This window comes from Falco peregrinus, chromosome 4, assembly GCF_023634155.1.
Source record: "Falco peregrinus isolate bFalPer1 chromosome 4, bFalPer1.pri, whole genome shotgun sequence".
In the NCBI taxonomy this organism is placed as follows: Eukaryota; Metazoa; Chordata; class Aves; order Falconiformes; family Falconidae; genus Falco; species Falco peregrinus.
Window position 1 is genome coordinate 65,157,878 of NC_073724.1, and position 25,955 is coordinate 65,183,832.

General features: G+C 37.6%; 1 protein-coding gene across 5 annotated transcripts in view; it reads left to right on the plus strand.

The window, feature by feature from the left end:
- The window catches only part of STK24 (serine/threonine kinase 24), a 61,584-nt gene that overhangs the window by 14,105 nt on the left and 21,524 nt on the right, over positions 1-25,955 (plus strand). The window contains exons 2-3 of one of the 5 annotated variants that reach the window (XM_055803178.1): positions 3,655-3,703; positions 15,382-15,519. Coding sequence is in view for 2 of the 5 variants with exons in the window: in XM_055803176.1 (XP_055659151.1) it covers positions 3,655-3,885 (231 nt within the window). In the remaining 3 variants the exon portion in view is untranslated. Of the gene's footprint in view, positions 1-3,654; positions 3,886-15,381; positions 15,520-22,698; positions 22,819-25,955 lie in introns of those variants that run through there. The other 4 variants (XM_027788358.2, XM_055803179.1, XM_055803176.1 and 1 more) reach the window with 4 other exon arrangements.

Sequence of the window (25,955 nt, forward strand, 5' to 3'; positions counted from 1 at the left end):
GAAAATACAGACAACCTTAGCAAGAGAAGTTTTTTTTTTAAAAAACCCAGTTGCTCCCTCTTGTTGCTTAGATCAGAATTCAAGAGTGGTGACTTTTAAATTTTAAAACTAAGAAATGAATTTACTGAAGTTCTGCTTTGGCAAGGAAAAGTGTCGTGGTTTTACTTGTGATTAGTAATTTCACAAGGAACTTGGAGAAGGAACTATTATTAATAATAATTTTAATTATATTGATTCCAGCTATTATTGAACAATTAACACTTCAAAATGGCTGTGAAATTTCGATTGTAAAAAATCAAGCTGGGACAGTTTTTTCCTGCTTCTCAGGACTTTCAGAAACAGTTATCTTCCTTGCTTTTTTCGAATTACTAACACAAAGTGACTGGGAAAATATTCTTTTGCAGTTGTTTTATAAAACTTTCAGCCTAGTACCAAAATCCCAAGAGCCTGATACAGTAAAAATGAGGCTGTGAGAGTTCTGCAAATCTCTGAATGTGTTGGTGTCATGAAATAACGGGCTTTAATATATGATGATAATAGATGTTTGAGGGGTTGAGGAGGAGAAGGGACAACAGGGGGTTAAAACAGAAGGCCAACAGATCTCAAAGAGCTGCTGGCAGGTAGCCCTTGTATTTGTCTCTGTTAGAACAACTGCAGTACACTGCCACTTTGAGTAGTGCTGGCTTTTTAGTCTCCGGAGATGAAACACCGTTTGTTTGGGGCTTTTTTCCCTTTTTTTTTTTTTTTGGCAGCTGTGACTAGGATTAGGTTGTGATTTACCCAAATGCCTTTGTAGTGATGTAATGTTTAGATTCCTGTGGCTGGTGAATGGAACTAGAAGGCTTGTGTGGATGGATTAGGAGTGCACAGCTCTCTCCAGCACATCATCTCAAATTCTAACACAGTATGTATGAAAACATAGACTGGTAATTGTCTTCCACAAGGGAAAACATCTGATGCAAGTGTTAAGATTATTGTTATTCATGAAGAATTCTCAGAGAAGACCATTTTGAATATTGACAAAAAAAAGCACCAAACATTCAGGGGGGCATGAGGAGAACCACTACAGCATGATTTGGTTCCTAGTTTTGTCGTCTTATAAATTATGTCCCTGGAAGTGTTGCTAAAAGGATAACTGCAGTTGCTGGAAAACATGAAGTGCCCTGGTCTTGTTTCCAAGTGGGAGATATGTTAGCATATTATGTATTTAATAGCGTGTAATAGTATGTAATTCTCATTACATTGAACTTAGAGGAACAAGATTCTTTTGGTGGAGTGGGCTTGGATCTCTTGCTCTGTTCCTTTTAATGACAAAAGTATAAAACCCCATGTCCTTATGTGTCGAATTTTAACCCTGGCTGGCAACAAAACACCATGCCATCACTCACTCTCTCCCTCTCACTCAGAGGGATGGGGAGGAGAATTGAAAAGGAATGTAAAACTCGAGGGTTGAGACGAGAACAATTTAATAGGTAAAGCAAAAGCCACACACACAAGCAAAGCAAAACAAGGAATTCATTCCCTGCTTCCCACCGGCAGGCAGGTGTTCAGCCATCCCCAGGAGAGCTGGGCTCTGTCATGCGTAACTGTTACTTGGGAAGACAACGCCATGTCAGATGACCCCCTCTTCCTTCTTCTTCCCTCAGTTTATATGCTCAGCATGCCGTCCCATGGTATGGCATACCTCGTTGGCTGGTTCAGGTCACCTGTCCTGGCTGTGTCCCCTCCCAATGTCCCGTGCCCCTCCAGCCCTCTGGCTGGCAGGGCCTGAGAAACTGAACAGTCCTTGACTTGGTATAAACATCACCCAGCAACAGCTAAAACCATCAGTGTCCTGGCAGCATTGTTCTCACATCAGAGCCAAAACACAGCACTGTACTCGCTGCGAAGAAGAAAACCAACTCTATCCCAGCTGAAACCAGGACATTACTTGTTTCCTGAAACTGAGTTCAGATAGAAAGATGGATCCATAAGACAAATCATGGGGAACTTCTTGGGGCTGGTGAAGTTTTGCAGTATACTTAGCAGAGTGTTTTTTCTTTGGACCGATCTCACCAGTGATCTGTTCTTGGGCTGATTATCTGAAAACTCTGATGTCTTGTAGCTTACTTTGAAGTATTAGAAGTATCAGTGTACTCAGTTTGCGCCACAAGATGATAGAATCCAGACTGCTCCACACTGCCTGAAGAATTGAGTGGGTTTATCTCTGGGCTCAGTCAGTCACAGCTACCTGGTCCTCAAAACAGCTAATTCAGCTGTGAAATTCAGGTACCTCCAGATGAACTAAAACATCTTCTAGACTATCTTCTTCTCAGGGCTACATGGGTTAGTTACATAACCTTTGAGCTGTGAGAGCACAAATAGAAGTATGGGTGAGAAATGCTGTATGTTAATTGTTAAAGAGAAAATGTTGGCTCAGTGCTTGTCAGTGGTAACTTTAGAAATTTTAATTCCTCTCTTTATGCTTTTACAAAGTTTAGCTAAGTATAAATGTGTGGGTTTATGCCTATTTAGGCATTACTGAATTTTTCTTGTATGAGCCTCTTTTTTTTTTCCTCTATCAACAATGTCTATTCGCTTAGCGTGAACCTCATCCTTTTATCTACAATAAGAAGTCTTTTGAAGTGTTTGTTTTACTTTTTAAGGGAAAGATTCCAAGTAATGCTATCTTGTTTTTCTTCATTTAATGACTGTTTCCCCTACTTATGACTTATCCAGTTTAATTGTATTTAATGGTATGTATGCTTTTGTTAGCTATAAAGGCTCCTTGCTGTTAGATGAAGGTGGTACACAATGGAATTTACCATCTGTGCAGTGAAAGTGAGAAGCCTAACAGCACTAGTAGCTAGCTGAATACTTGACAGTGGAAGAAAAACTAATAGGTAGGGTGGTCCATGTAGGTCTTGTGTTTGCTTGTTCAGGTGAGCACTTGCAGTTTTCATGTGACTGTTCAAATCAAGATAGATGGGAACAGGACGTTTTTTAGGAGTGAATGAGTTTTTCTTTTTATGCTTCTCTCAGTTGGATAAAGAGATCCAGCTCCAGAAAACCTTAGGGTCGGGGATAAGGAGGAAGCATGGCAGTTCATGGAGGTGATCCTTAGAAGGAAATTGAAGAGGATTGTTTGCCGCATGAAACAAACGAAATGGTAGTCTGTGCACTGAAGAATGGGAACAAAATCCTTAAGAGGATGAGAGATGTAAAAAATAAAAATTGAACAGGGTAGGACCCTGGGTTCTGAAAATGGACCAATTTTGAGAGAAAAGGGTGGACAGAAGTTTACTTCTATTGGTAGTGGTATTTGATCTATTTTGGTTTTAATAGAAGCCAAATCTTTGCAAGGATCTTTCAGTCTCAGTGTGCAGTTTATTGACAAAGAAAAAGGAATCGAGGTAGCAGCACTTTCTGGTGCCAGATAGGATAAAACTCTGTTACAGGGATGGTGTTAAATTTGTACTTTACGTACAGGAAAGCATAAATGTTGCAGTGTGTGTCTGTAAGGGATGTGGTAAGGATATGTTAATAATGGAGATAGAAAAAGTATAGCTGGATAGGTACAAATGTGTAGAATTTGAAGTGTTTGTTGCCTTCAAATATATGACATTTCATTTCAATGTTACAAATACTAATGAACTTTTCTCTTATTTTTAACAGACCCTGAAGGCAGATCCAGAAGAACTGTTTACCAAACTGGAGAAAATTGGTAAGGGCTCTTTTGGTGAAGTTTTTAAAGGAATTGACAATCGGACTCAAAAAGTGGTGGCTATAAAAATTATTGACCTAGAAGAAGCAGAAGATGAAATAGAAGACATCCAACAAGAAATCACAGTGCTGAGTCAGTGTGACAGTCCATATGTAACTAAGTATTATGGATCCTATTTAAAGGTAAGGTGCTTACAGGTGGTGGTGATTTGATTTTGTAAATAATTTTTTTCCAAGTTATGCAATTGTGCCTCTTTTTGTTGGCAAGGTTTCAGTCAGACCTCAGTTGAAGAAAAATATATTTTTGTCCTTTCAACTCTAAAGAAATAATGAGTTACTGTATTTTGAAGTGTGACAGAACTTAGTAGAAAAAAAAAGTATGCATGTGTCTTGCTATTTCTGTACAAAAAGAATTTAAATAACATTGATTTGTTAAGCTCTAAGTACTATGTTTAGATTCCCTTAACATTAGGAGAATGTAACTCTTAACTGTTGTTTAAATTCAGAAAACATGACTTAAGTCTGCATTTGAGTTGTTGAAACATTAAAACCAATGTAGTATCAGCTGTTGCGTGAAGCTTGAAAGTTTTTGTTGAGGTCTGATTAGCAGCAAAGCTTAGGTTGCGTGTCAAAGGAGACCGAACCTAGGCTTGATCCGAGTGATTTAAAAATTAAAATCTAAAAGCTAATTTATTTGCACATTAGCAAACAGCACCTTAGCTGTAAATGAAGCTATAGGAAGGGGTTTCTATTAACTGCCTTGTGAATCTGTTTCCCTTCCCTCCCTCTGCTAGTTAATTTCAGAGTTCAGTTCTAAGTGTGCCAATTACAGCTGGTTTTGTCTGAATTTTTTAATTGGATGGACACAGTGATTTATTACCTCCAAAAGGCAGTGAAAATTTCTGGAAGCTTTTGGTATTTATTTTTTTTGGTCAGACTTTGTCCCCATCTGAATAGCTCTTTTATGACAGTAAGATGGCAATCTAGTAAGAGATGTCCTCTTGATAGGGTTTGAAGTTACAAGTAGGCAGAAGATACTTTAAAATTAATTTTCAGGCATCTTTTCCTTTTGTGGAAGCATTCTATTTATCAGCAAAGACATGGAGGTTCTGAAAGGGGAACCTCATTTTATCTCTGGATTTCTGAGACTGCCAATTAGTTTCCAAGGGAAAAAGGACTTTTTCTGAATCCAGGAGATAAATTACTGAATTAACAGACAGTTTTTCCTTTCTTCCTTGTGCTATGAACCAGTTTGCTTGGGCATGTTACCACTGAATGCTTTGTGAATGGTTTCAGACCTGAAAACCTGTCACCAGTGCTGGACTTTGAAGTTATGTATAGTTTAGATCCCAGAAGCATCAAGAGGCGCATAACTAAGCGCAGTAATATTTTTTATTGTAGATTTTTATTATAAATTTTAATTATGGCTTTTATTACTACTTTTGAAATTTCTTGGTCTAGGTTTGGTAAGTTAAGTATGGCGAAAAGGCGAAAGTGACATTTCTCTCCTGGACTGTCTCTCTGCTTCAAATTTGTTCATTTTAGAGGAGGAGCAGTAAAATCTTAAAAGGATAAGTGAAGCAGAATACAAGAAAAGTAGAAGTTTGATGGGAATGCCGCTTAATAGTTTTTAAAATGGGTAATAGCAATGTGGCTGAAAAAGATAATCCAGTGTCGGAATTCGAACTGGGTGAATGTCAACATTTTATTGAGATAGTGTTGCAACTGTTGCTTTTACTAATTGAAGGAGAGAGGAGGCAGTAGGGCTCAGTAGCCTGGCTGGGTTTGGCTGGATGGAAGTGTCATTAGTGATATTGGTGTTTATTGCTGTGAGGAGGACCCTCTGAAAATAGTTGTGCCTTCTGCATCCCTTCTGTCAAGTGCAGTAGCGTGTGGATTTTCCAACTTGCATCAGTTTTCTAAGATACTGCCCTAACAGTGCCTATGTATGACTTCCTGGTTACTTTTAGAGGAAAGTGTAGCTCTTAATACAGCTGGTAGAATGTACAGCTATTCATGTTTATTCATTACTTCAGTTCCTTGGAATGTATGTTGTTTTGTAAGACACTTGGTACTACAGAATTTTTGGTCTTCAAAACAAAAAGCTCATTTCTTTATGCTGTTAGAAATATATGGTGGTTATTAGGTGATGCTAAAGTGGTGGAATCTTTGCAAAGGAAATATTTTGCAGTTCTTTTAGCTTTCTCAAGTAAGAGTTGGGTCTTGTTATTGGATAATAATAACGTGTCATCATATATACATACACTCTTAAAAAGATCCATATTAATGTTTAAATGAATTCATTAATATTCTTGGCTAGGAATCTAGGTTTATTTGTTGCAGATCCTTGTTGCATTTGCAAGCCAGGACTGCCATATGTAGTTCTAAAGGTCTGACTGTCTTTTAACTCTTAATTCTGACGGTGTGATAATCCATTCAACACACTGATTTCCCATGTTTAGAGTGATTAGGAGACATTATTTCTTCCATGATTGGACAGTTTAGCACTAATTAAATAAATATATTAATGTTTTCTCACAGAATGAACTTCTTTGAAGTAAGCAAGTAGGAAAATGATGGGATCTTCGGTTATATTGCCAGCCACTGCAGCAATTATTATTCTCTAAAGCCTGTGAAGCACAGTGTGTGCTGACCCATGTGTCTGGTGGATCTTGGATATAAGTACTCTTTATAGAGAACTCTCAAACTGATTTTCTTTAAATTATTTTTGTTAGACAAATAGCAATTCCAATTACAGTCTGTCTCACTTTTTTCCTTCTGACTCTAGATCAGTCTTTGTTTCCCTAGGTTTCTTGCATATCCTTTTGTGAGCTGAAGAGGTGTCTTTTATTGTGTAATAACTTTTTTCTTAAGTACTCCCATGTCAGTTGTTAAGTAGGAGTAATATCTTTTATGAGAACTTTTTGGTATTTATTTTGTTAGAAATTTTTCTTTTCTAGTATCTCGAAACTTGTTATATCTCATTTGTGACACTGCAGACCTGATAATTAATTCTTTATGTCCCTTTCTAGAACAAGTCTATGTAATTGCAGAATACCTGCTCTGACATCCTTTAAAATATTTGACAGATTTTAAGAGGCTTTCTGTATTTCAGCAAAAGTGGTTAATGAGCATTGCCATGAAGACTTTTATATTTTTGAAGGTTCTCTAGGTAGTCGGAATGTTTTGAGGTTGGTTGATTTCTTTGTATTTTTTTTTTTAACATCTAAATCATCTATCTTAGAGACTGAAGAAAAATACAAGGATTTCTCAGTTATTCCACACCTGCTTCAGTTAAGCTACTTGATTATACACGTGATTGTGTTAGGGGGCCTGTTGCTTGAAATTTTAGAAGGCTTATATAATACTGCTCTACTTGCCTGAGGCCTCTTACTGTCTTCAGCTGGTGTTTGTGAGAAAAGCTTGTCAAGCTCTTGGTGTCTACAGCATGATATGCGTGGAAGTGCAACTTGAAATGAGTATGAGCATTTAATGGGTTAATGAGAGCTACTTTGTCCTAGAAATTTACATTAAAAAAAATTAATTTCTAACTACTTTTTAGAGTAGGGTGATACACCCAAAAGCCTTGTTAAATTTTCTTACTCTAAAATTTTTCGTATATCCTAACTTAATCTTTTCGGAAATGCTTGCTTTATAGCAATATTTTTTTTCATAACCAGAGACTAAGCCATAGCTGTTAGTGTTAGTGCTTTAACACAGTGAGTCTTAAATAAAAAGCAGCTTATTGCTTGCATAGAGCAAGTCTTCCGTTCCCTCTGGACCCTCTAGACTTTGTTCTTCACATCTTTTGTTGGAGGTTTGTGTGTAATTGCTGTGGCCAGAGTTCATTCAAACAAAGTAATAAGCAGTAGTGAAGTGGATACCAGTTTAGGTTGTCACCCTGAACATAAATTAATTTGTGGAACATCTTTTTTTCAGAAACCCAAAGATCTTTATATAAACAGAAATGCAGATGCTCCTTTCTAAAGCCACATTTTTAGATACGAAGTTTTTGTGTTCTCATTATATTGGGAGAAAGGGCTTTTGTCTACTGTAGGAGATAGTAACTAGAATGCTGCTCTTAAAGCATGTTACAGCAACATGGTTTGTATGGGTGCATATATCTAGGGGGATTGCTGTTCCTTATCTGCCATGGTCTGTTAAAAACCTGTATGAATGTTCCTTAATGCAGTAGGCTTAACAAAAATACACAGTGAACCCTATTGCCTCTCTCTGCTCTGCTCATTGTATCTATCCTTGCTGTCTTCCAAAGGATTCATCTGTTCCATCTATGATCTGATTAAATGCTCCATGCATAGAAGAATTAATAGTTCTTTTTAGATCTTTACAAAATTAATTCTTGAAACTTCTTCGGGTCTGTTTATTTCTTTAGATTTTAGATAACATAATCCATTGCCTCCTTTGTAACAGAATGGGGATTCTTTGTATCTTGTTAGATTTATTTTATTTATTACTTTTCTTATAAAATTGTCTGAAGTTGGTGTTTGCTGTCTGAGTTATGCCATATTGTAACTTTTTAAAAATGTTGCTGTGCTGCTTATTCTAAAAGTTTTTCTGCCTTGGAGCCTGCCAGCTCTGCTTTTTGCATGTTCTTTACTGATTTTTCAATAGCTTAGTCAGATTTGGTTCTGAAGTTGTTTGTTTTCCCCTTTTGGGGATGGGTTGGTTGCAATCTGTTTTATCTCCAAGAGTCAGATGCCTCTCTGATAATGTTTCTTCAGTTTAGCTAATAAATTTAATTACTGCTTTGTTGTAACTTCATAACATTTTTTGTATTTTTGATCTTGTATTACTGTTCAGAAATACATGAGGAAATTAATTTGTCTTTAAATGGTTGAAGAATAGAGTTTCATGTGTCATACATATGAAGAATAAAGAATCTTGGCTTTTTTCGCATATATGTATGCCACTCAAAGCTGAGGTTAATATATGTACACAGACAAAAGCTGAGAACAATGTGTTTATATATGTATGTATACATCAAAAAGTTTTTAAGTTTCCCATCTTAAACTTCTATACATATGAATATAATGGTAGAGCAAATGATCACTAAGTAATTTCAATATCCAATATAACTAAAGTACAGGTGATATTGAGCTAGTCTTAAGAGTATGTGTTTTAAAAAAATATTACTGTTTCTAAGCTCATGTTTCTTCATACTTCAGATGTATTTTTCTAGCACACTTTGTAGCTTTCGAAATATCCTCTCATGAACTGTTTCAACTTCATGACCCAATGTGAATCAAACTTCTGGTTTATTTCCTCCCCCTTTCTTTTACCCAGACAACTTCCCAGTCTATAAACGTATTTTAAGAATTCTTAAAAAAAAAAAAAGTATATAAGAAAATGGATGCTGGTAAGGTTCATAAAGGATAGCTGCTGATAATCTTCATTTTAGTGTTTATACCTGTATGGGTTTTTATCTCATGTCTAGGATGTAATATACCTGCTGCTGTAAGTCAAGCTGGTGTTTATATAGACTGCAAAAAACCTGAATATAGCTTTTGGTTAAACTTTATGAATGACAAAATATACCCTCATGAAGAAACCCATGCCACTTCTATGAAGTTTGGTTAACTGTACAACAATGAGTTCAGGCAATGATGTCTGAAAATAAAGATTTAATTTTGAAAAGCAGTGATTCTCAAAGTAATCTATAGTTAATTTTAAGTAATCTAATGAACATGAGGTTGGAAAGTAATGCTGTGGCTGAGTCAGAACAAATCTTAGATTGGTTAGGGCTTTGGCATCAGTGAGGGCATTCTTTGAATACTATGGCCAGTTCAGTGTGGCTGAAAAACTGTAATGCATTCAATAAAGAGCTTCAGGAACAGTTTGAGGCTTGGAAAGGTGGTATTCCAGAGAAATACTGAAGTTCAGGCTTGATTTTGTTTAACTATGAGAAGGTTTGGAAGTGTATATATGAAAGCTTTTCCATATTTACATGGTGATAGTTCAGTGCTTTCTAATCTGTTGCGCCAAAATACGACAAGCTACAATTACTGAGTAGTCAAGCTAAGCAAGTTTCATCTGGTAAAGAGACACATTTAGATAGCTTAAATCTTGGAAAAGTTTATATGAGGTGGATGTTATGTCACTTGCAATTACTTTTTAAATCATTATTTGCTGAATTTAAAGAAGCTTAAGCTTACATGCTTTAGGAAACTCAAGGACATTAATGTGGTCATGTTGAATATTCTTGTCACGGCAGTCTATCTAGATAATGTAACTGTGAATGTGGGTGTTTAGATGTGACTTTAATAAGTTTTAAGTCAATGTCCTTTTGCTTTACAGATTTAATAGGTTTACTTTAATGTATATGAACATCTCTGAACTGATGTGACCTTAAATGTATGCAGTGGGTCAGTGAGAAGTTAAGGGGCTTGGTGCATTCCATCCTCATTTGATATAGCAGGCAGCCTGTGGCAGGTGTTACATAGTGCTTGTCAGGGTGGGAGAACAAAGCAGAGTTTTTCCTGCTTGTTGTGGTTTAACCCTAGCTAGTAATTAAGCACCACGCAGCCACTTGCTCACTCCCCCCTCACCCAGAGGGATGGGGAGGAGAGCTGGAATGTAAAACTTGAGGGTTGAGATAAGAACAATTTAATAATTGAAATAGAATAAAAATGTAAAAATAATAACAATTATAATGAAGAAGAAAGAAACATGTGGTGCACAATGCAACTGGCTCACCACCTGCTGACTGATGCCCAGCTGGCCCTTGAGCAATGACCTGCCCACCCCAGCCAACCCCCCAGATATATATGCCAAGTATGGCATCCCATGGCACGGACTACCTCTGGCTAGTTGGGTTCAGCTGACCTGGCTGTGACCCCTCCCAGTTCCTTGTGCCCCTCCAGTCTTTTCACTAACAAGGCCTGAGGAACTGAAAAATTACATCAAAGCCAAAACACAGCACCACACTAACTCCTAAAATTAACTCCATCCCAGCTGAAACCAGGACACTGCTTAACATACAAAGGGGTGCAAAAGAGCTGAACTCTACCTGTAGCTCAGGTGGTTTTGCTGTGAGGCCATGTTTTCATATTTAAAATAGTTCGGTCCTTTTTTATTTCAGAGATTGTTACTTTGCAACCTGAACCTCTGTTGCACATAGTCTTTAATACTAATGTCTTTTCCTGTAGTCATTTGCTGTGCTCTTAATGAGAAGAATCCCTTGTTTGCATTGTCTTTATTCAAAGATACTACTTTGAATTGTGACTTCAGAAACTTTTAATTCCACTACGTTCCTTTAGCAGTTCAAGGGATTATTACCACTTTCTGGAACCTGTATCACATTGTCCTATTTTCCTGAGTCTGTGGAAGAATGTACCTAGTAAGCAGTGGTGACTTCAAGAATTTTCTGGTTCATCAGTGTAATCAGTTCTGCACTGTTAATTTTTTATAATTCTGAATAATTCTTATTGTACAAGTGTATCAAGGTTGGGAAGCATCACTAGTATAGCTCAAAGAAAACTGAGAATTTGAAATAACTATATTTTGTATTGCCCGGTGTTTTAAGTACTTAACTGTGTCATGATATTCTGATCTTGTTGTAAATTAGAATTTAGAAAGCTCAATGTAAAATGGAAGTTTTTGGAAGTAATGTTTGTGTTGTGGTTGTTTTGATGGCCTTAAAAGCTGCCTCTGTACTGCTCTGATTGCTGGCTTCTGTATGGTATGAACTACTCTGTGTGCAATTTCATGTCTTGGTACCAGCCTTTAGGCAGATCTTAGAGATAGCTGCTGGTGAAACAGGCAGCAACGGTACCTTGTTCCCCATCCTGCTTTCATGTTCCTGCCATTTTCCTTGTATCGGATCTGTTGACTGCATAATGACTTGGTTCAGCTGGGAGACGTTTACCCAATGCCTTCTCATGTCCCTTCCAAAAATAACATGGCTCTTGGAAAGAGCAGAAAGTGCAAAGCCCAAGCCTCTAGAAATTAGCCCGTGCAGACCTGTGACTGCAAAATTACTAGGTCTGTTAAAAAAAAAAAAAAAAAAAAAAAAAAAAAAGTGGGGTTGGATGGCTCTGAAACTGGGAGGAGAGGGGACAGAGAGGGAAGGACCCTGAATTTTGGTAACAGCTTGCTTCTAGTTTAGCTGTAAGATGAAACCTTTTATTTAGTTTGTCCATATAGGTCAGGATGACAGCATTGCTTTCTAACTATGTGATACTGTTTGTCAAATGTCCTCCTGTATCCTGTATGTTAACTGTTACACTTGTTGCTGCATGCTCCTGAGCTAACTGAAAAGGGGGGGTATTGGTATGGCATCTAAGTGCAAGCTTTTTTTCACTGCTGCTGGAAGAGGAAGTCCAACTCTGCCTTGCAACTGGCTGCTTCCTCACCCTAACAGCAGGGGCTATTGAAACTTTCAGTGAGGTGGTTCAGCTGGTTCAACTCACCCAGTAGGTAGGCCAGGGACTAAATGCCATTTATTTTTTTTTTTTTTCTTTTCCTTTTTTTGGCTGGGGTTGACTATACACTGATGGTTCAGATTGGTCTAAAGCTTTACAGGAGCATACTGCCAAATCATTGTTTATGAAACTTCTTCGATCAGCCAACAGCAGCAACACTGAAAAAAGCGCGCGCGTGTGTGTATGTGTATGTATTTGTGCCCAGGTTTAGGTGGAATAGTTTTGTCAGCTGGTTCCCCATCTTGTTGCCTAAATAGGCTTCCTGGCACAAGGCTTTTCAGTTAGTGTGACAAATGGCACTGTCAGGTGGCTGCCATTCTATTGATCTGGTGATCTCGTGAGCCTCTAAAACATTTGCCATTTCTATTCAAAACTTCTTTTTTTTATGCACCTCTCATAATCCTGCGATCTTATATGGTTGCTATGTTTGTGTCATATCTTTAATGTGAACATCAGGTAGTTTCTATTGCTCAGTTAACTTCCTTTTACTTCAGTATACTTCAGTGTTTATACAGTTATTTGGGTCAAATTAAGTCTTCTAGGTCTTTTTATGGTCTGTATGGTGATAGTTGCATAAAAGCAGAAAACTCACATTCTTTACACAGACAAGGGAATATTATCTTATGGCATGTTACTAAACTTACTAAAATGGTTGAATGTTGAACTTCCAGAAATTGTTATTTGGAGAAAGTTGGTTAGACTCAAAACCAGTGAACTTGAACAGGAAAGTTCCACAGTGAGTAGGTTTATGGACTGTGTTAGTTCTAAAACATTGCAGTTCTTGTATTCAGGAACCACTGTTGTCAACCAAGTTCTTAAGGTTATTTCTGTTTTGTTTGGGTTTTTTTTTTTCATTATACTACTAAATTTGTAAGTACTTGTATAGCAGCTGGGATAAAAATAATCATTTGGAGGTTCTGAGGCTTTCTTCCTTTCTGCATTCTTCAACGGTTCCTTGAAATGGCAATTTATAAGAGGAAAACAAAAACATGGGGAGAAAGGCAGAATGGAAATGATGGATGTGAATAGAAGGTGATTTTAGCAGTAATTAGAGGTCAGGGAAGAACTGTAAGAGAAAAAGTAGAAAATACTAAGGGGTTTGCGGAAAAATTATGTGTTTTGCAGGGATTGGAGTGATGAGCTTGGCAGAAATCTGAGTTGAAGAACCTGGGTGATTTAGGCCTGATAAATACAACTTCATTAGTAGTTAAGAGTTTTGAAGGATTGGCCTATGAATATTATGTAAAGGAGGCAGTGGTATTTAATAGCAATGTGAATGCAAAAGGTGAAGAGAGGAGTGAAGATTTACAGGCTGCAAAACGAGGATGTGAAAGATCTTGGAAACTCTATACAGAAGTGGTGAAAAAACTATACAGATGAGTGGTTTGATGTTTGTGCAAGTAAGTGAATTTGAATTGTACCTTTCATTTTGAGTTTAATTTGATGTAATGAGTAAACAGGAACAGATGTAAGCATTAGAGCAATTGGTTTTTTGGGCAATGGAGTTGAAGGAGTTCTTGTGCCTCATATTTTCTGCTGGGAGTTTGTTTCTGGTCTAGAGAGGACAGTAATTCATAACACCCCTGAGCGTTACTCATGTGAACTACTCCAGTGAAACAGGTTTAAGATATGTAAGTGCAAGTAGGGTAACATTTTGTTGGGGAAAAAAAATTACTGATCTCAGTATTCATTGGATGCAAGGGTAATTTGTTAGTTCTGCTTTTGTTGTATTGCAGTTTATCTGGACAAATGAATTCTGTAAACTAATGCTGATTTACTTGAGCTTCCAATTTCCCATTTTGGGACTTTGTTTTACAGTTTCTTGATAACCATTTGATCTATCTATCAGTAAAGTTCAGTTCTATATGGAGCTTTGATTTTGGGTTACATTTTTGTGTTTCTTGCCTTCTTGGTGCCTATCTGTAAGAGGTGAATAGACCAAGTAAGGATTGTCATAGAACCACTTAAGTCACTCACTAATCTTCATGTGCCTCTCTAAATGGACTTCCTGGGAAAAGATCTGCCACAGATTGCAGTTAGGTTTTTTTTTTCTCCTCTGTAAGCTAAAGACTCAATAGGCATGGTTTTGAAGTAGTTTGCCTGGTGGACAGGGAAGGGCGGGATGACAATAGTCTGATGGCTATTGTCAGCCCCTCTAGGTAATAAAAAAATTTAACAGTTAAAAGGATAGTGGTTGTAAGTGTCATCATTTTTTACACTTTTTTGAAGTGAGAAAAGGGAAAATGGCTGTAGGCAAGTGGGAAGAGGAAGAGCATGGGCTTGTGTACACTTAATGTTCTAAAGTAGTGGTTACCCCCTCCTTTAGGAAGTGAAATGTCTATAGTGCTTCAGTTATTGTGTAAGTTTCTTGTGCTTACCAGCTAGGAACTGATTTTGCAGTCAATACAAGAAGTAAGTGTCTATTTGCTTCTACTGTAATACTGTAATTGGTAAAAGAGTTATAAACCAAGATTGCCTATTAGTTTGAAGCTGTGGGAAATCATGTGCTTCATATGACATGCCTAGGCTTGTGACAGCTGGGCTGTGGAGGTTCACTGCTATGGTAGATGGACACGTGCCGAGGAGATGTGCCAAAGAGGCTGTGAATATGGACACTGTTAGAGATGACTCACACTAAAGGAAAACATAGAGCTTGTGGCTTTAGCATGTTGGCATGCAAACACAAAAGTCTGCTAAATGGTCTGCAGAAGGAATCTTTTATCAGTACTGTGACAGAACTTCCATTGTTCTTTTTCCTAGTGAGTGGCTCTGCAAGTTCTGTTTCAACTAGCTTATAGCAAAAAGAATGCATTTAAGGATTAATTTTATACTGTTGTGAGATTTACTAATTGTTGAAAAATAACTGCTGCATTAGATTGTAGAATACATTGAATGTGGCATTTTTTCTTGAGATCGGAAGAAACTGGGAGTTTCAGAGTGTTGGAAAAATGATTCCAAAGGCAAATAGCTTTTTTTTTTTTTTTAATACATATATACATGCATAAAATACTATATACTGAGGTGGTTCTGCTTGGTCTGAAAAATCACGCATGGAGTTCATAGTATCCAAACTGAAATGAACAATTCTTCTTTCCTTAGTCTCTGTTCTGCATTGGCTGCACAGCAGATGCATTTTTTTTTTTTTTTTTGTGGTTGAACATGTTAGATGGCTGACAAACCTTGATTAAAGGACATAAATGCGCCACATGCAAAACCACAATGATTTCTTTGATTGCAGGGACCTTTTGGCCAGCTTGCAGTAAGGACTTGTGTTTAGAAGAGAACCTTTGGGCTCATCTGTATCTCCCTCCCCTCAAAGGGATGGCAGCCCGAGGACAGCTAGCATTCATCCTGACGCCAAGAGACTTCAAAGGAGGTAAGCGCCTCAGAAATGCTCCCCAGACAAAATACTTCATATCAGTCTTACACCCCACCATGGTAATATTCTTTAGTACAGCATTACCATCTCGTAAAGGTTTCTGCTTGTGGCTCCTTTATGAAAATTTTTTGAGAACTCTGGGAGGCCTCGTCATCTGGTTGCAGCCCCCTTAAGATTCACGGAGATGTCCATTGCTGTCAGTAATCCTTGTCCATTTGCTTAAGAATGTATCCCCAGTGTAAGGGAAGAAGACATTTTATACTTCCTGGATTAGTACTCAGACATAACTCCTTCCCTTATTTTGTTTCTCATATTTTGGGTGAGGTTCAAACTTGAGCTTTTGTCAGTTCATGATTCTGAAAGTTAAGGTCAGGGCAAAAAACCCCACCCCAACCTTGCTTGCTCCACAGTTTTACAAAGCTTTTTTTTTTAAAAAAATAGATCTCTGAATGATTCCTTATATCCAGGTGATTTCCACCTAAATCTTGGGATGTTTAAATTAAATTTGTAGCAAGCATGAACCCAGAGAAGTTCTGTAGAAACAAATGATTACATTTCATTCTCCTGGAGTGAAATACATCCTTAGGATGGTGGGTTTTTTTTTGCTTGTTAGTGATGCTGCCTAGATGTAGCACAGCTGTTTGTCTTCCAAATGCCTATGGAGTAATTGTTTAGTAGAAAGGGCAACTTAAAATAAACAGCAGCTTACCTTGACATCAGAGGTTTAAACAAAAAAAAACCCCATGTTGGCTTATTGATTTATTTTAATTTTTTTTTCATAAAAGCAGACTTTTTCGGGTTATTTCCACCCCTTCCCTACTTACCTTCAGGTCATTTGTACAAATACTCAGCTGTAGATCTTGCTTTCCTTGTTTTTGTGCCAGTAAACATACATGAAACCCACTAAGAATATGTCTGTAATCATAAGGAGGAACTTTCTTGTTTTGTTTGTTGAAGTTGGTGAGGGTTTTTGTTTAGTTTTGGTTGCTTTTTTAAAAAATGGGAGTATTTGGGTGTGTAGTAGACTATTAGTAAATAGAAGTTAGATGAACAGATTTTTTTTTTCTTCCCCTCGGTGTGTGGATTTGGAGTGCATAGTTGGCAGTCAGACCATTTAAGCTGTATCTATTATTAAGTCCTGTGAAGTTTTGCCTTGTTTTTTTCTATTTATAATGAAGAGTGTATTATTTAGCTATTAGTTTAAACCTAAATAAGTTTTCTGTCTGTGTAGAGTACTTCTAATAACTGCCATCTGGCTAGCCTTCTTATTGGACTCTACCATATACAAATAAAGGTTCTGTAGATTGTGACTTAAATATTTTGAGGTAGTAAAGCAGTGGATCGTCCTGTGAAATAGTATCCCACCTATTTCTACACGTAGCTTTGGAAGAGGTTTATCTGAGGCTATTATGAACAACTTGCAGATCCTCCAGACTTATAATGTTTACAGGTCCTGGCTATGTTGGTAGATTAAATTAGCTTGGCTTTTGCTTGAGGGTATTCAAATGTGTGGTGGTGGTTGTTGATTTTTATGGGTTTGGATTTTGTTGTTGTTGTTTGTTTGTTTTCCCCCCAAATGCTGAGATTGCTTTTACAATAGTCAGCTTCCTTAGTTTCATTGGAAAATTTTCTTTCATAATCTTCTATGCTTCATATGTTGTATGTTGTTCAACTGTAGGAATTTGGAATTTTTTTCTTGATACATAGTCTTTCCCAGTGTGTTCTTTCTATACTGCTGTTTCTGATGTTCAAATAGGCAAACAAATATTCAAATTCAAAGAAGGAAACTTTCAGAAAACTGGAAATCTTTTTCTTAGAATTATTCTAATACTTTTTAAAATCTCTACAAGGTATTACTTGAGTGTGCCAAGATGAGCAGTAGCACACTACAGCTTGTGTAAATCTTAGCAGGTTCGTTCTGTTCGTGTAAGACAAGTTAAATCACAGATTAGTTTATTTTTATTAATGGGTTGCCCTCTCCTGTGAGCGGATGAGAAGGGAACAAAGGCGTCTCTTGTTCCCTTCATTGGATCAGCCTTTTAGTGTCAGTGAAAGTGGAGATGGTTTTATTGGTTTTATTGAGTGGTTTTTTTAATAAATTTGGTTTTATGCCTACTTCTCCAGGAATTCAGCAAGGAAGAGTAGAAACAGGGCTGAGAATTGCTAGACTGCTTTCTCGTCTAAAAATAAATATCTGTTCATGGACATAATTCTGATAAAATGAGAGGCCTAGCTACAGGTGGGAAGTGTTACGTTGTTTGGAGGCTCTGGAATTCATTAATTCCTTTTAAAGTAAATATAGTTATTGCTTTGTCAAATTTCCCTGGGGGAGCTGATATTCCTGGAGGAAGCTGATATTCAAAGCAGTATTCTTTCTCTTTGGAGCCTTTCAATTTGATAGTAGAATTCAATCATCCATTTAAGACGCAAAATCAATTTTAACTGTTTTCTTCAGTGTATACCAGATGATCTTCAGCATGGCTAGATTTTTGCTCATGCTTTCTTGATTAATAGTTTGTCTTAACCTTATTTCATAACATCTGCATTTGCTCCTCTTATATTACAAAACCGCAAAGCGAGATACTAATTTCCAAGTTTAAAGATGGCTAATTCACTGCAGCTGTTGGTGTTTCAGTTATTTTTCACCTTTCAAAGCACACTGGACAGTACTTGAAGACTCTGCTCTAACACATGGGCATTTAGTTGTGACAGGATGAGGAAGGGGGAGGGAGAGGACAATTTAGCCAGAGGATATCATCAGTGGCTAAGGCAACCTGGGTATCCTTAGCAGTGTTCTCTCCTGAAATAGTTTCTCTTGTTCTTCAAAGCCAACAGTTGTCTTTTCATCGCATCTGACTTTCCTGTGCTCTGAAACAAGTGTCTTTAGGAAATACTACAGTTTGTTTTTACTTAATGAAGACCGTAATGACGTAGACATGTAGTTTCCCCCTTGATGGAATGATACACCCATCTGTACAAGCTTGTGTTGTAGCAGTAGGTGGAAGTATATGGAAGGACATTAGCAGATGAATAGATTGTCAAACAAAAGTTCCAGTGAAGGATCAACAGCATGGTGGAACTCAATATGCTTTCTAGGAAGTGTTGGAATGATGGTGGCATAATTTATTCCTTGTAATGTGGCTGGAGAATCTTTTGTTCATCAGATATGGAAGAAAAATAGTAGCACTTCCTGAGATTGCTTTTGAGAACAAACTATATTGTTTTAGAATGGTGGTGTGAATTGGCACTGAAAGATGCTTCTTTTCCCCCTGACGTTGTCTTCTGCGAGGACAGTTCCGAAAGCTGGTAAAAACACTGTAGCATTTTTTGATAGCTGTAAAACAGTCATAGGACCCTAGGTGTGGAGTGGTAGGGTTGGTTTGTTCATTGGCAGTGGAAAGGGCTTGATTATTTACTGGTTAGACTAACAGAATTATGTGACTATGGCATTCAGATTTTGGAGAAACTGCAGTGTAAATAACTTTCTTTTGTGATCAGTAATTCTATTCTTTGTCACATCCCTTGTGTCTGTCAGAAGAGTTGTTATATGACATTGAGCAATCCAGCTGGCATCTGGATAAGCAGTTTGGAGTTTGAGAGTGCATTGCTTACCTTCTCTGTCCCAGGATTGTGTACTGGAAAGAATAGAATGAAAGTAGATAGTGTTTTGCTATTCATTCTGCACTGTTAACATATAGAGACACTGGATCTAGTTCTGATTAGAATTAAATTGAACCAGTAATGTGTATAGGTAATTACAACTAGTCAAGATAATACAAGAATCGAGGCCATGAGGTAGAGCTGTATGTATTTCTTGTCAAAGCCTTGCATTTGCTGAGTAACAGTAATAGCCACCTTGTACTGTTAAAGAGCTCACTTTTGGCAAATGGCATCTGTTCTCATCTGTGGGTCTAGGAATTGAATAGTCAACTGACAATTGGAAAATTTGCAAATCTTGATGAGTTTCAAGGATCTAATGGCAATACAGTAACTGAGAGGTGCCTTCTCTCTAAAGCCTAAAATAATATTCTTTTATATGTATTCTTTTTCTATGAAAGGGTGAACTCCAGGGAAAGGGCATTTAAAATATTTTTGAGGTCTTGATACTTCTTGAGACATGTTTTTCATATTTGAGACAGTTGGCAACCTTTAGCGTTGTGGAAAGGTTTGAGCTTGTCTAAGAGGAGCAGGAACAACAAATCCATAAACGCCACTTTCTGTCACTGCCTCAGTGCATCCTTTATAGTATCGTACAATTTTTTTTTCTGATCGATCTCTATTTTATCTCTGCATGTAAGCTCACAGATGTTCATGTGAGTTGTTAAATAATGAGACCTCAAGTGCCAGGGTGTGCCTGTTCTTTGTCCTGTATAACAAAACTGTTGTGATTTGGCGTTGAAAGGAGATGGTGAATGAATGAAATGGTGCCTGAAGGTAGACTGGGTGATTGTGAAGAAAGGAAAGCATTTTGAAGAATTCAGATATACAAGCAATCATATTCCTTAAGGTGTATTCCTCTTTGGTTAATTATTTCTTCCTGTTATTATGAAGGGTGTCAGAGTGATAAATGTACTTGGATTCATTTAAAACAGATGGTTTTGTGCTTCTCTTTGCGGTGGATTGCACAGCTGCTTTTGGGACCGGACCTGCTTTGCGGGGGGTGGTGGTGGGGGTGGTGGGGTGGGGTGGCGAGAGAACATCTTTGGCATTATGTGATTCTGCCACCTGGTGGAGCGGCATGGGCTTCAGACGCATAGTTAAAAGCACAAGCGTGAAGAAATCTTGGAAAAAAAAAATAATAATCCATTTTTCCTTCCAAAGCAGGGAATCAGTGGGCAAGGTTGCTTAGAGTAGATATAGAAAACAAGTTCCATGATCTCTGCTTTTTTTTTTTTTTTTTTTTTTTTTTTTTTTAAGTTGGGCATCTAAGAATCAATGTGCAAGTATTTGAGGAGCTTCTTTTTGCTACAGCTGTCAAACTTCCCTGGGTGTTTTTATATGTAATTTAACAGAAGACAAATTTCACAAGGAGTGGTAATAACCTGTATGGATGAATGCAAATTAGAGAGGTTATCCTGTTGCATACATTGTGTATCTCAAGGTCCTTTTAATCTGGTTTCTTAAGCTGAAGGATCAGTATGAATATTAACACTAAATTTATGCAAGTATTGAAATATAACTCTCTTCTTCTGGCCTGCATTACTTTGGTGTATATACCAGTTAAACTGAAATTTTTATTAAACAAAGTATCACACATTCTATTGTGCAATTCATGTCAGTTTTGGAACTAGTTTGTTCTTTTCAGATTAGTTGAGTTTCTGTCCAAGCTCTTCTGTTTCTGTTTTTCAATACAGTAGGTTTTTCTACTAATCTAGTGATGGTAAAACTTTTAGTAAATAGACCAAGTTAGGATAGGTCTTACTTTATCTAATCTGTTGTATTATTTCAATCAAGTATGTAATTTCTATCTTGTGATTCTTGACATAAGTTAGAGTGCTTTTAAATGTAGATTCTAAGTGGAATTTGGAGATAGTTTATCTCCAGGACTAAACAAGCCTTTTATACGTATTTATAAATGCTGTCTGTTCTGCAGCTGATTGTGTACCATAAATTTAAGATGGGAAATAATCTTTCCCACAATAAGTTTAAGGTGGGGGAATTTTTCGAAATAGGTGGAGGGATTTTGTTTCATGTAGAAACAGATGTGCTCACTGTTGTACTACTGTTTTCAAATTGCATTATTTGACTTCCTTGATTAAGACTTTTAGTTAAATTCTAAATTACTGTACAAGTCACTTGGTGCTCTTACTTCTCAGTCCTAGGCCTCTTTCACAGCTCTGTGTTATGTTTCCCTCTGCAACTTCTTCCTTCAAGAAAAGTGATTTAGAAACATTCTCATCAGTATATACTGTGGCCTGATTGCTTTAGGTCAGTCTCTCCTATATAATATCACAGTGCTAAGAAATGTGTATTTCTTAATGATAAAAAAAGACCCCAAAACCAAAGCATCTGTAAAGATAGGCCTTTCCCTGTTTATTCAGATGCTTCATTAACTTCATAAGGATTTATAAACAAACATTTTAGTCTTGATTATTTTTTTCTGTATATGTCTTCTCTGATTTCAGTTAAAATGTACTTCTGAGACTCTAGAGGAGTTTTTTGGTGGATGACTTTTTTGCGGGGGTATAGTTCTTGATTTTTACATATTAGAAGTTCTTTACCTGCTGTAACTGCACCTATTTTATGAATAGTTTCACAGTATAACAATGACTTAATGGAGAATATTTCATTAGAGGTAAAGCTGCAAATGTAGGGTTTTTGTGTGATACCAGAATTAAAATCAGAAGTCAGACCACAAGAAGAGCAAACTAGTTTGGAAAGGATTTATAGAAACTCTGCCTTTGTATAACAGAACTTCTTTTAGATTCCAGAGCTGTTCCTTTCCTCAGTGTTATGGCATCAGAGGAAAACCTTGTGTTCCTACTGTGGAAAAGGAAATGTTCCATGTGCCCTTATTAATGTGCTCATCTATGTTTATATAAAGAATCATCCTAAATCTGGATTGATGACTCACTGTGGCTTCAGTGTATTTGGAAGAAAATTCAATGCTGTGTTGTGACTGATGCTTAAAAGAAGAAAACTGGTCTTATTTCAGAGCTTAAAATAAAGCACTGAATGTTGTTAGTATATGTGTAGTATCTTCTTGAAAATTTGATTATGTGTAATATGTAATTACTAATCTAGGCTGTGGAAGAAAATTTAGTGCTTTTGGTGTTCTGTTTTGAGAGGAAAAGGGGGGAATATGTGCAGAAGAATGTAAGAAGTACAAGCAAAAAAAGAATTTGGGCAGCTTTAAAAAGGAGAGTGACAGTAGGTGTTAGGGAACGTGAAGCATGCTGGAGATAGGAAGGGAAGAAGGAGGCAAGTTGCTCTGGTGATGCCAAAGTCAATTGATAGTAGCACTCTGCTTTGTGCTGTTGTTGCAAGGCACTGTACTGGGTTTGTGTGGTAAGGTTTTGGTAGCGGTGGGCTGCTGTGAGAAGCTGCTAGAGGCTTCCCCTTTGTCCAATGGAGCCAGTGCCAGCGAGGAAGTGAGAATGTGTTAGGGAAGTAACTCTGCAGACACCCAGGCCAGCACAGAAGGAGGCAGGAGGGGCTCCAGGCACTGGAGCAGAGGTTTCCCTGCAGCCCGTGGGGAAGACCCTGGCGAGGCAGGCCGTGCCCCTGCAGCCCATGGAGGTCTGTGGTGGAGCAGATACCCACCTGCAGCCCCTGGAAGACCCCACGCTAGAGCAGGTGGATGTGCCTGAAGGAGGCTGTAACCCTGTGGGAAGCCTGTGCTGGAGTAGGCTCCTGGCAGGACCTGTGAAGAGAGGAGCCCACACTGGAGCGGGTTTGTGACCCTGTGGGGGACCCACGCTGGAGCAGCCTGTCCCTGAAGGGCTGCACCCCGTGGAAGGGACCCAGAACTGCAGCCTGTGGGAAGGACTCAGGTCGGAGAAGTTCATGGAGGACTGTCTCCCCTGGGAGGAACCCCACGCTGGAGCAGGGGAAGAGAATGAGGAGGAAGGAGCGGCAGAGCCATCGTGTGATGGACTGACCGCAGCCCCCGTTCCCTGTGCCCCTGCACCACTGGGCAGGGAGAAAGTAGAGAAATCAGGAGTGTAGCTGAGGCTGGGATGAAGGGAGGGGTGGAGTGGAAGGTGGTTTTTAGTTCCCACTACCCCACTCTGATTTGATTGCTAATAAATTAAACTAATTTCCCAAGCTGAGTCTGTTTTGCCTGTGACAGTAATTGCTGAATGAACTCTCCCTGTCCTTATCTCGACCCATGAGCCTTTCATTATATTTTCTGTCCTCTGTCCGCCTAAGGAGGGGAGTGATAGAGAGACGGGCACCTGGCGTCCAGCCAGGGTCAACCCATCACAGGTGTAAAGTAAGTATATATAGGTTACTGGCTCTAATGTAGAATATGTATTAAGTAATTCATTAAAACTGTATCACCCAAAACATTTCTGTGCATTTTCTTGTTAAGCAATGTATGCAGATTTTAAATAAAGAAGCTAAAAAGATTTCCAGCAACAGTTAGTTAAAGGTGATAGCAAGATTCATTACAACATTAATTATATCTGTTCAGATACTTCAGATGTATGATAAAGACTTAAAAAACCACCCAAAACAGCCACAAAGTTGAGTAATGTTTCTGTGACAAGGGGGAGGGAGAACCATGGGGAATTAAAAATCGCCTTGAATCTAGGACTACAGCTATAAAGATGCCATAATTGTGATAGATTGCTATTGCTTAGCTTCACACTGGGATACAGATGCAGTTATGTGTTTGTTCCTTAACTACATTTCCATACTTTACTTGCTTAAAAATGTAGTGTTACTGACTTTACTTGGTCTGTAGCTTTTATATTGTAAATTCAGACATGTGGCCCCAAGCTGTTGTTGATGAAAGTTTCAGGAGCAAGACTGAGCAAACGAGGAAAAGAGTTGAAAGGATAAATGATGATTTTAAAAGACCATGGATTATGTAAATTGTAGTTGTGTAATTGTGTTATATGACTGTGGAACTCTGTAATTAAAATTATATTCTTAAATTTTATTTTTTCTAGTTATTTTCTGCTATGTCTAATTCTCAGCTGGAGAATTAATAGCTAGTTTATAGGGAATTTATCTTTTGGGTAATTGTATCATATTTCAGGTATCTTGGCTTTTTAAATCCAAGAGGTAATTGAAATGGTACAAAAAGGAAGATGCATCTCTTACAACTTTTTTCTATTTTTGAGAGCATGAAGGGATTTATTTGTCTTACCTTGTTCTCTCCGACCCAGGCATTTCTGTTGAAATAAAAAGTAGTGATACAGCTGGCATGTTTGCTTGTAAATTACTATTGCAATTAAATGTAAATTTTGTAGGCACAAAAAATCCGAATATTTAGGAAATTTCATGCAGCTATAAGAAATATTATCATGCTGAGGCAAAATATGTATGTAACATTTCGACTGAGTTTAAGACTTCTGAAGATGAAATGACTTACAGTAAGACACTTCTCAGAAGCATACTTGTTCTGGAACTGTTAGGAGCTGGAGCCGTTGAAGGGACAGGGGAAAATCTGAGAAGCTCTTAGTACTGAGTTACTTGTTCTATGGCTATAACGGACTCTTTCAGGATGAGCTATAATTCTTGGAATAGCTGGTGTCTGCACAAAGTAAGCATTATCAAAATGCTGTATGTAGGTACTAAAAATACCTTTTCTTGCTAAAAAATGAGTTCTGGCTCTTTTAAAATATTTTTAACAAAGCTGTGTTTGTCAAGTAACATCAGTTGATTCCTGAAGAAAGATATCTAAATTTAGCTGGATCTGTCTTCATCATCCACTGTTTTCAACAGTAACTCTAATTCAGAGTCTTACCTAAAAATAGTACCAATTTGTGTAACTGGAGGTAGGTGGGAAGGGCTGTGTGCATTTACCTGTGGAAGGTGCCTTCTGAAATCAGAGAGGGGTCAGATGCAGATGGAACTACAGCTGTAATACTGACTAAAAGGCTTAAGTGAATAGTAAGGGTTGACATTTTCTAGTCCCTCAGGGGATTTAGAAAAAGGTATGTACTGCAATACATTTATTACCTTTCTACAAACTTTAATCCATGGTTATAGATGAGTATTCAGTCTTACTTACCTTGTCTTGAGCTGTTAAGTTTTACATTGTTTTATTTTGCAGGATAAAGTAAATATTGTTGCTATTTGTGTGCTCCTTACTCTGAGAGACCCCTATGTTTTTATGCTCGAAGTCTTTTGAATGTTTGATACATAGAGTTAAAACTAACAAACTTATAGAGCTCAATAATGATAAAAACTGAAACAAACCCCATCATATGTTTCATGCAGCAATTTCATTTTAATATCTGTCAGGCAGATTTATGGCCTTGCTTTAAAACATGTTTCAAGGCTGGTACTGCAAAGAAAAGGTGGACTACCTGCTTTCTTAGTGTATTAGGGAATAAGATGCTGCAAACACCAGAAAGAAATGATTGGGTCCAGTCTCTTTCTTAGTGTAGTGTATTGTATATCTTGTGTTAAACATTCTTATAATATGTATCAAGCTTTCCCTTGAGAATACAGTAGCTTGATATTTGTTGTTAGCTTTTATTTTACTAGCTGAAGCTAGCAAATTGCTGTAGTCATCTTAAATAATCTTTATTACTAGTTTGCTTCATCTTTCTTGAACACAGTTGTCCAGATTTCTATTCCATATATTGGATGCGTAAGCATTAGTGGAGAAAACTTCCTGATGTTCTCAGAAACAGAGACAGATGACTGTTCAAAAAAAAAGAAACAACACAGAGATGTAAAGAATAAATTTTAATTTAAGTTCAACCTAGAGAGAAGTCAGGCTTACTAAAGAAAGTATTTTGAAGTATCTATAC